The following is an 11,272-nucleotide window of genomic DNA, read 5'->3' on the forward strand; positions in this document are numbered from 1 at the left end:
GAAGTTTAAGAACCACTGCTCTAAAGAATTGCGCGAACGTTCCTTACCTGGGAGATTAAAGAAAGGGGAGGAGAGGGAGGGCGCGGCGCAGACCTCAGGCAGAGGACAGGGCTATTTGAAAGGAACCCGGGAGCGGCCAGGTTGCAACGTGGGGAAATCCTTGGCTCGGCCGCTGGGACCTCCGGGGCTGTCCATCCAAGGCAGGAGCCGTGCGGACAGCAGGTACCGGCAGGTGGCGCTGGGGGGGCGATTGACAAGAAGGCGGGGTCTGCAGCGGGAGAGCGGGCTCAGCGCTCCGGAGGCCCGGGCGCCGCGTGGGACGGGCACCTCAGGGCAGACGCTGCGACCGCAACTAGCGGCCAGATCACACCGGGGACCAGGTGAGTTCCTTGAGTCGTTCCGGCTTGCCGCTTGCTCCCCGCCTCCGCTTGTCCCTGCGAGGCTGGGCGCCGGCTCCCAGCCTCCGGGGGTGGGAAGGGGAGGGAAGTTGTAGCGGCTCGCGGGCCGGCCGGCTCCTGGGGCGGCGGCGCTCCGGAGCGAGCGCGGCTCAATTCGCCCCTTGTGCGCGGCTCCAGGGCGCGCTGCCTTCCAGCCGAGCTCTCCGCAGAGCACACCGCTCCGTTGTGGCCTGGCCGGGGCCTGGGAGCCGGGGACGCACAAGGAAGCCTTTCCGCTGAGGGCTCAGGGGATATGATGGGTTATTAAGTTTGTCCTTAGGTTGGGTTCTGATGGCAAGTTTTCAACTTGTTTGCATCGCATTGATGAATGATTGGTACATAGTTCTTAAAATCGTACAACTTGTCTTTAGATTTCCTAGTAACAGGAGGTTTTCATTTTAAGTCCTTGGAACATTAGTCCTACTCTTTCAGGATCTGGGTTGGGTTTCAAGTTCCCTCCAAACAGTCAATCAAAGCTTTACGTATGTCATGGGTAAAATCCACTGGAAGGAGTTTGTAGACATAAAATTTACGTAGGCTTGCAAATTCCTTACTCTGTTCTTTTTGTAGAAAAAAAAATATTTCCCTCAACATCCTGACGTTTAATAAAAGGTCATTCATTTAGCACAGAATGTTAAGCACAGGGAGAAAGCAATGCTTAAAAAAACAGCCCAGTGAAGAAAAACATCTCCCCTTCACATCGTTAAAAATGGTAAAGCGAGTGTGCGCTTGAAAGTATAGAACGTTTGGAAATGCAGTGCAACCCACAATGTATCCTGGCTATTGAGTTTCTTCGTATTCTAAACTCTTCAACATAAACATGAGCCGGTTAGGCTGTGTCAATATTTAGCAGGAACATCAGGTCAGCCATCCTGGTATGGCAAAACAGAACAGTCACATCAGAAATATGCTTTGCTTTATAATGAGGATGAAAGTTAGAGAACTTTGGGTCAAATTCTGGAGTTTCTAACATCTGAACACTGTGCTCTTTCCTGTTATTTATTTATTTTTTCATGAAAAGAATTTACCGTAGAACTTAAATTATATATTTGGTTAATGTCTGATGGAAACCAACATATTTTATTTGACTGATATTTTGTTTTCTTGGCTTGTGGGCACAAAGTTGACTGTAGGCCTCACAGTCAACAAGCTCCTTCACTGCCCTGGGCTTTTCCTTGGCATTGCTCCTCAGCATGGTCTCCCTACCATGCAGATGGATGGCTGGATACCTCTCCAGAGCCTTTCTGGCATTTCACCCAGATTCTGTACAAAGCGGCCCTCAATCAGCAAACACTGCCAACTTGTTAGATGCCCCAGGACCAGGTATAGAAGAGAGCCTTCACTCTTCCCGTGCCACCATCTGTCTATAAAATTTTGTCTTCTTTAGGATTCATTGCACTATCATGCGGTTCATTGTTGAAATGTCTACCTTCTTTCCTAGACTTTGAGGTTTTGGGGAGTGGAGGCTCCATCTCATTTAACTTTGTGTTCCAGACGTTGTTCACTGTCAGACATTGTTGTTCACAATACAGTTAATGAGTTAATATTGAATAAATGCAGATTTATATGTTAACATCTTTGCCATACCTGCAACTCACAGAGTTAAAACAGCTGCTAAACATAGGGAATTATTTCTTCTGTTTGATTGCAGTAGATGAAATTCCTATTCCTAGACACACATGCACCACAAATTACTCTATTTATAATGTTGGTTAAATCATCATATGACTTGGAATAATGCTTCTTAGGGAAATAGACTGTAAGCTCCTCCTTTGAACAGGGACAAATCTCATTTCTCTTTTTCCTCCTCAGTGCCCTCTCAACTCATCAGAGTTCAGTTCATAAATACTTTACTGGTGTATGCTTTACTCAGAATTCTTTCAAATACCAATGATGAACACCAACTCAAACTAGTGTAAGCAAAAAAGGAATATGTTGGCTTATGTACCTGAGAAATTCAGGATGTGGTCTCAGGGATTCTAAATACTTAAAATATGCCACCAAGACTCTTCTGTGTCTTTCTCCATTTCTTGGTTGTGTTCTGTGTGTTGGCTTTCTTCTGTTCTATTTGTGTGTGTGTGTGTGTGTGTGTGTGAGGAAGATTGGCCCTGGGCTAACATCCGTGCCGTCTTCCTCTACTTTATATGTGGGACACCTACCACAGCATGGCTTGATAAGCAGGGCGTAGGTCTGCGCGCATGTTCCAAACCCACGAACCCCAGGCTGCAGAAGCGGAGTGTGCGAATTTAACCACTATGCCACAGGGCGGGCCCCCTCTTCTATTCTGTTGAAGACATCTTCGTCTTTACAGCATGTAGAAAAATGCATGGTGGGCTTTTATCATTCCAACTTAAAATGTTAAAGACATCTCTGTATCTTCCACTTCTGTATATAAATATCAGAGAAGGATTGTAACTGGTTCAACCAAGGTAGTATGCCATCCCTAAGCAAATCAATGTGATCAAGGGAATAGAGAACTGTAATTAGCCAAGACTGAGTCATATGCCCACTTCCATGGCCAAAGGAAGGGCATTTCTCCAAATAAAGGAAATGTTTTAGATCATAAAAAAACAAGAAAAGAATGTGGGCAGACCAAAACAACAAATATCCTCAGCATGAATATTGTGAAATTTCGAAATAGATAATATCTGGAAAATGTTCTCAGAGCACTTCAACAAAGGCAAATGTTGGCATTATGTAAAGATGGCTCCTCTTTATTCTTTGTGAAGATCAAACCTTTAGAAGTTGGAGAATGTATTAAATATTTTCAACTACTCCTGGACACAACTTTCCACTTAATAAAATAGTACAGGTGATCTCAAACTCAGAAACACTTGGAATGTTTTTTGAAAATGAAATTGTTGTATATCTCATCTGTTTTTCTCACTGCATTTCAGAAAGTACAAATTGGTGATGTATTCCTCTGGAAATAAATTTAGAACTAATGAAAACAATGAATAATATTGTGACACCATATGTTTCTCTTCCCTAAAAAATGTTACGCCAAGCCTGAATAAGGATCTGTGAAGGAGATTAAGGGAAAAATTCCTTTATCTGGTAGGAAGTTTGACAATATTAATTTCCACACGGTTGACCAGGAGAGTGGTCATATCAGTGATTGAGCACAGCTCAACAACCCCACTGGAAATACACTAGCAATGTATGTCTTACCAACAAAGACCAGCCCATTACTCTGATGGGAAAATGGCACTCTGAAAAATACAACCTTTTGGTCCTTTATGCCACTATCTGTTCACCTCACCAACAGTGTCTATTCTGTTCATTGTCTGAAACGCAGAGTACATTTCCCCATAAAATCATTTAATTATTATTTCAGATTCCAGTGTCAACCCCAAAAGTCTATTAAACACAACTTCTTGAAAAATAATCTTATATCAGCTAACTCTAACCTCCGTTGATAACATTGTGACTCTAAAAAAAATGCATTCCTAATTCTATTTACCTTTGAGGGGAGTTGGCTTTCATCTAAATGAGCATCTGGAGTTAAATTCTTCTAAAATAAAAGGCAACATCCATCCCTTTGAATTCCACAGACACCTAGGTCATTCATTGCACTGATAGTGCAAAGAAGAGCAGTTACATTGACATGGGGCACTGGTTTGAGATTCTTACAGATTGTAATGTGAAGTTAAATGTGTAAGTCAGTCACAATCTGCATTTTCATTGTACTTTATCTGCCACTCTAATCCTTGTATGAGTAAATTTTTCATACTGTCCCATCAAACATTAATATCATAAATAGCATTGACTTGAAGAAGATAATTATTTTTATTTTCCTAGGTAGCTGAAGCCATTCTATTTTATAGAATTAATGGAGAGCAGACAAGACATCACAAACCAAGAAGAACTTTGGAAAATGAAGCCCAGGAGGAATCTAGACGAAGATGACTATTTGGTAAAATAATAATTAATTAATTAAAATCTATAAACATAATTCAAATGCTGTTCTATATTTCCTAGTGTTGTAAAGGTGATTTGCACCCTGGTCGGCTGATATCTTCACTCTGATTCCTGTCACTGACATTGTGATGAGTGAAGGGCAGTATGGTATATGAGAGAAATAGTACTTTGACTGACTGTCAAGGACTAGCTGAATAACCTAGAATAAGTCACTGAAAATCCTGGGTCTTGGTTTATCCATAAAGTTAGACAGTTGGGCCAGATCGTCTCCAAGGCCCTTCCAGTTTTTTCTAACATTCTATGGGTTTGTTTTTCAAAGAGTCATCAATGCCCATATAACAGGAGTTTGGGAAACACGGATTTTTTATAGGCAACATGGCAGCTTACCAGGAGATCAGTAAGCTGGTTTAACCAAATACATTCAATTTCAGAATAAGAATCACTTGTCCCACTTTTGCCCCACCTCAAGATTAAGTGTTTCTTTCTATATTATTTTATTTAGTTATTTATTTTTTGTGAGGAAGATCAGCCCTGAGCTAACATCCATGCTAATCCTCCTCTTTTTGCTGAGGAAGACCGGCTCTGAGCTAACATCTATTGCCAATCCTCCTCCTTTTTTTTCCCCAAAGCCCCAGTAGATAGTTGTATGTCATAGTTGCACATCCTTCTAGTTGCTGTATGTGGGACGCAGCCTCAGCATGGCCGGAGAAGCGGTGCATCAGTGTGCGCCCGGGATCCGAACCCGGGCTGCCGGTAGCGGAGCGCACGCACTTAAGCGCTAAGCGATGGGGCCAGCCCTCTTTCTATATTATTTGACTGAAAAAGTAGTAGAAAATTTTGGTTCCAAACTCTTTTTACCTTTCTAAATGATCTCAACTGCAGTTTTAACAGAAATTATTTATTTTATCTTAATTATTTAATAGGAAAAATAAGATATTATAAGCACATAACTCTGTAAAATAACAGTATGCATAAAATAAAACTATTTTCATTTTCAATTTAGCTGTCTTACTTGCTGTTCCCTAATTCTTTACCCATAAACAGAACATTGATCTCAGTTGATTGTTTTAACACGCAGTGATGACAAAAGCTATATCATGCTCATCAACTCCCTTCTAAATGGAGTAATTGGAAAAAACATCAGATGTAACAGTGATTTATTACTGAAAGTAAAAGTCAAATGGCAAGAGGTCATTTTTATTTATTTATTTATTTATTTATTTTTGGTGAGGAGATCAGCCCTGTGCTAACATCTGCCAATCCTCCTCTTTTTTTGCTGAGGAAGACTGGCCCTGGGCTAACATCTGTGCCCATCTTCCTCCACTTTATATGGGACGCCGCCACAGCATGGCTTGCCAAGCTGTGCATCAGTGCGCACCCGGGATCCAAACCGGCGAACCCTGGGCTGCCGCAGCGGAGCACATGCATTTAACCACTTGCGCCACTGGGCCGGCCCCAAGAGGTCATTTTTAAACACTAAAGTTATACAGAACCATGTGAATTAAAGTTACTCTGTATAAAATGAGTAAATAAACAAGATAATCACTAACATCATTTCAAGCATTAAAATGTGGTTCTACAGATAGAGCTATAAGAAATGAGGAATAACATATTGGATGAGAAAGTAAATTTGTTCATAAAGTAACACAATATGAAACACTCTGATATAATTTCTTATTTTGAGTTTTGTTTTTTTTCATTTGCTAGTATATCAGTCACTTGGGGAAATGACAAAATATTCAATGCAAACTTCTTTTGATGTTGGCTACTTAGAAATGCAACTGGATAAAGAAGTATAACTTTCTCAGGAAATAGATCATCCCTATGGGATTTAACTACTTATATAGCCTTTGTTCCTTTAATAGACTATTTGTCTATCAGTACTTACACAAATGAGATATTTTAGAAATAGAAGACTACATGATAGAAATTACATATTTTTATCTAATAGTAATGACTATGTTATTCCTAATTCTTTGTACTTGAATTAATGAAGATTTCACTCTTCCGTTCTTTGCAGAGAGTTGTCCAGTAACCAAAAAATATCATAAACAAACACAACTGTTACAACTTACAAGTTTTATTATTGTTACCAAAGATTATTGGATTTTTTTTTAAGTTTTCCAATTTTAGTTTCCCAGTTGCATTATTCCATTCTTTCATGCCTTCAAGATAGAAATTCAATGGCCTAAGCTTTAGTGGAGATATCTGAAGCATGTATTTCTTTTGTCTTAAAGAAAAATGAATAACAGAATTAATGGAGACCCCCAACATATCTAAGTGCACCTTTGATCAGTGCTACACAGAGTATGCCATCTTCAGCTAAGCAGTATCCAAAAGCAAGGTTCTAAATGTTCTTTTCTACTGATAAGCACAATGAACAATAAATAATTAGATTGAGATATCCCATTGTTTTGTTGAATTTTAAGATGTTTGTTTTCTTTCCTTTATAGAATAAGGACTCAGGAGAGAACAGCGTACTGAAAAGATCTGTGCTTTTGCACTTGAACCAAACAACCCGTTTTGATGACTTTGATTGCCCCCCAGGGCTTCGGCACAAACTGGAACTCTTTCCAGAGTGGCGCTTGCCAATGAAAATTGCTGCAATCGTATCATCTCTGACTTTTCTTTACACTCTTCTGAGGGAAATAATTCACCCTTTTGTAACTTCCCATCAACAGTATTTTTATAAAATTCCAATCCTGGTCATCAACAAAGTCTTGCCAATGGTTTCCATCACCCTCTTGACCCTGGTTTATTTGCCAGGTGTGATAGCAGCAGTGGTACAGCTTCGTAATGGAACCAAGTATAAGAAATTTCCACCTTGGTTGGATAGGTGGATGTTAGCAAGAAAGCAACTTGGGCTTCTCAGTTTCTTTTTTGCTGTACTGCATGCAATTTACAGTTTATCCTATCCAATGAGGCGGTCTTACAGATACAAGTTGCTAAACTGGGCATATCAACAGGTAGGATGATGATATTGACACTATCACTATAAACTAAAAAGTCTGAGTCACATAACAAACTAACTCCTTATTTTAATATCAGTACTCCAAACCTCTATTGAAACCCTGTGTTGAAAAGTAACCTGCATTTTTAATGTTTTTATTATAATTCTTCATTGGGGCTTGGTTGTATAGTTTTACATTAAGGAATGTTTCTTTTTAAGCTGAAAATAGTAAACTACAATTTTAACAACACAACCAAGTATTTTGTTCATTGACAGGGCCACATTTCAATCTTCTAACACCCTCACAAGATTACTTTTTAATGTCAGTTGTTCTTATTTTCTGCTTATTTACCACATGTGCATGCACATTGCAATTCTAACCTTCAAATAACTATATATAAATTAATAAAACAGATTATATAAGTGTTGCATTCAAGGAAAGAGATTGAAAGCTCTTATGTCATTTCTCTTAGAGGAATGCAAAAACAAAACTATAAATTAGTGGAGGCCTCTAGTTATCAGGCCCTCCCTAGTGGGAGGGTAGAAGGAGGTTCCTATGCCAGAAACAAGTGTTGTTTGCATTCCTTCCTCCCTCTTTCCACCCTCTGTAGGTCCAACAAAATAAAGAAGATGCCTGGATTGAGCATGATGTTTGGAGAATGGAAATTTATGTGTCTCTGGGAATTGTGGCACTTGCAATACTGGCTCTGTTGGCTGTGACATCTATTCCATCTGTGAGCGACTCGTTGACATGGAGAGAATTTCACTATATTCAGGTAAAGTATGTATAAAATAACTCTCGTCTCTCAGAGAGGTAAATCTTCTTTTTGTGCTTATAATATCATCAAGTATACTGACTTTACCCCATTAAAAATAACAAATGGTTTTCCAATAGCAAAGATCCCACACTTGTTCCAGTTAATAATGTGCTGTCCTATCACTTTTCTCTATTGCTGCTAAATAGAAGTGTTTTCTAGACATAAGTAAAAGGCATTACTCAAAGAAAAATATTATTTCTAACTTTTGAAACAGACAATTTGCTGTCCATATAATAACTATAAATGTGATATTTTAGGAATTCAATATCCGTAGTTTGTTAGTTTCCCAAAAATAAAAATATTCTTTTGCCTATCCTCTGATTTTATTCATGCCTTTTAAGTTACACAGCTTTGTACTATCCATAAAAAAGCATTTGTCCTTGAAATGTGGAGTTTTATCTACCACAAGTATTCTAATATCTCATTTTAAAGGCTTCTTTTTCCAAGTTACATTTTATGTAGCTTATTCATTTGAAATTTCTCGATATTCTTGGAATTCAAAACTATTTCAGATTTACCGAGGTTAATCGCCTAGTGGTAGATTACACCCTAAAATGAGCAATGTGCCAGAATTCACAAGGGGGTCCACGTCTGACAAGATTCAAAGGACTAAATTTAATTCAGTCATAAGCACTGCCAAGATTTTTTAAATTATAGCTGTTACAGGTGGACATCTTTAGAAAGTCCCACAAAGTCAGACATTCCCCACTATCCTTTATACATGTCCATACGTATACTCTAACAGACACATTATCCGGGCATCTGATTAGGCTGCAAAGGATGTCTCCATCTGAATTATTCCAATGTGGCTTAGAGATTGTGCCGTATTTTTTAAGTGCAGTATTTGCTGATTTTATAGGTTCAACCTGAGAGCTATTGGAGTTTTCTGTTCCCCATTAGATAACTTTTTTTTTATTGAGATCACATTGGTTTATAAAATTATATAAATTTCAGGTGTACATCATTATATTTCGACTTCTGTATAGACTGCATTGTGTTCACCACCGCAAGTCTAGTTGCCGTCTGTCACCGTATACATGTGCCACTTTATCCCTAAATAACTTTCTTCTTACATTGCTCTGCCTGTCACACTTATGCTGAGCAGCACTTTTCAGATTTAATGAGGAATTCAAGCGCTGCATTTTGACAACTGAGCACATTCCACTATGTGCACAACACCTAGCCCATAATAAGTATACAGTACACATTGGTGAAATTAATCTTCAACCAATCACATGTATTTTTCAATTAATAACCTAGAAACTTTTCATTTATAATCCAAGAACTGGTTACTCTACAATTTATCTTGGAGATTTATATCTGAAAATATAAACTTAGCTATCTGGTTGTATTCATTGGGACTGCAGAGTACTTACTGCTGAATAATTGTGAGTTGGATTCATTCTGGCAAGCTAATGACCATTTCCAGTAAAGTAAATAGAAGTCAAAAGTTATCTAGAAAGCTATTGTTAGAATGCCATAAAATTACATTGTTGAACAACTATTTTTGAGCAACTTTATCTGGATGGTACCAAGTATCCCAATGCAAGCTGAAATTTTTCTTCACATTTCCATATCTCTGTGTTTTGTTCAAACATTGAATAATTGTTGACATTTTCCATTTTATCAGAATGTTTGATTTTTTTTAGCATAGGCCAAGTTCATTCCCTCTGGTATCCATGTACCAAAATCAGAGTCAGTCACTTTAGTTGCTTTCACCACTAATAAAGATCACTGAAGTCAAATTGATTTTTGCACTAATCTTCAGTCAACCCAGCAATATTTATTGAGCACCTAAAATACGCAAATCATTCTGTTGATTCTGCAGGGATCCTGTGATGAGTAAGACAGAGTCCCTGGTTTTAGATGTCTCTTGATAGGCAGAATTAAGGCAAATGCACAAGAGACAAAGCACCATAAAATAAACTTCATAAGAGAGATGAACAAAGTGTGGAGAAAGGGAAGACGGTGTTATTGATTAGCTGAGACTGAAAGGAGAATGATTGTGAATTTTCTCAACTTAGCCTGGAGACAAAGACATTACCCAAAAGTAAGGGGGTGAGGTGGGGACATGTAAAAATGTAATAAGGAAACAATCACAGGTGAAGGAAAGAATTTCCAAGCAACAGAACAGATCCAGATGAGGTAGGATGGAATAAACTCGTATTGAACCAATCTTCACCAAGATAATTTTTTTTCTTTTGCAGAGCAAGCTAGGAATTGTTTCTCTTCTACTGGGCACAGTACATGCATTGATTTTTGCCTGGAATAAATGGGTAGATATAAAACAATTTGTATGGTATACACCTCCAACTTTTATGATAGCTGTTTTACTTCCGATTGTTGTCCTGATATGCAAAGCCATTCTGTTCCTGCCATGCTTGAGGAAGAAGATACTGAAGATTAGACATGGTTGGGAAGATGTCAACAAAATTAATAAAACTGAGATGTCTTCCCAGTTGTAGAATTACTCTTTACACATATTTTTGTTCAATATTGGTATATTTTATCAGAAACATTTCAAATTTGTATTTGTTTAATAAAATGACCACTTGAAGATCTTAACGTATCTCTTTGTTTATGGGTGATGAGTTTGAAATATGTGTATTTCTTTGTACATTTAATTCAGAGAAAGAAAGAAAATGATCTTTAGCACATTCTCTATGTTCACTAAAGCTAAGCATAACAAAACAATCTTATCTGATTTGTCAGACTGCATAGCATTATAAATAATAAAAAGCCTTGAAGTACCAGTCCTTGATACTCATTAAAAGGTACCATGAGCCATGAAAAAGTATACTATCTGAATCTACCACACAAGTATATCCAGTGTTTATGATTATTGTTAAAGAACTTTCATTTTCCTATAACTGGGTGCTATTCATGAAACACCTATCTCAAGAAACACATAGATTGTGTCTAAAGCAGTAAAGCAACAGACTAATATCAGATACACATCCAGGCAAAACAAAACACAGGCAATCTAGGAGAAAAAGTAGATTCCATTTTCTCCACCTGAATTATGTACAACTCAGTTGAACTTACCGTAACACATTGATGAAAGCATACCATGAACCAGTTCCCCAAAGAGCAAACTATACATCTGCTATTGGGACTTGCTAACCCAACTGACTATACTTCAGAGG

The 11,272-nt window shown here is 38.3% G+C and overlaps 1 protein-coding gene across 1 annotated transcript; it reads left to right on the forward strand.

The window, feature by feature from the left end:
• Positions 1-302: 302 nt before the first annotated feature.
• On the forward strand, positions 303-10,695 carry STEAP1 (STEAP family member 1). Its single transcript, XM_058525078.1, has 5 exons — positions 303-380; positions 4,239-4,353; positions 6,812-7,324; positions 7,920-8,084; positions 10,334-10,695. The coding sequence occupies exons 2-5, from the start codon at positions 4,270-4,272 to the stop codon at positions 10,589-10,591; spliced, it is 1,020 nt and encodes a 339-aa protein (XP_058381061.1). The 5' UTR covers positions 303-380; positions 4,239-4,269; the 3' UTR covers positions 10,592-10,695.
• The last annotated feature ends 577 nt before the right edge of the window (positions 10,696-11,272 follow it).

The sequence above is a fragment of the Diceros bicornis genome, chromosome 3, assembly GCF_020826845.1.
Source record: "Diceros bicornis minor isolate mBicDic1 chromosome 3, mDicBic1.mat.cur, whole genome shotgun sequence".
Taxonomy (NCBI): Eukaryota; Metazoa; Chordata; class Mammalia; order Perissodactyla; family Rhinocerotidae; genus Diceros; species Diceros bicornis.

What these genes read in the sequence shown, in the direction of transcription:
- STEAP1 (XM_058525078.1), top strand. Translation starts at nt 4,270, where the DNA reads ATGGAGAGCAGACAAGACATCACAAACCAAGAAGAACTTTGGAAAATG. An exon ending in TAGACGAAGATGACTATTTG is followed by an intron (nt 4,354 to 6,811) that starts GTAAAATAATAA and finishes TTTCCTTTATAG; the next exon opens with AATAAGGACTCAGGAGAGAA. An exon ending in TAAACTGGGCATATCAACAG is followed by an intron (nt 7,325 to 7,919) that starts GTAGGATGATGA and finishes CACCCTCTGTAG; the next exon opens with GTCCAACAAAATAAAGAAGA.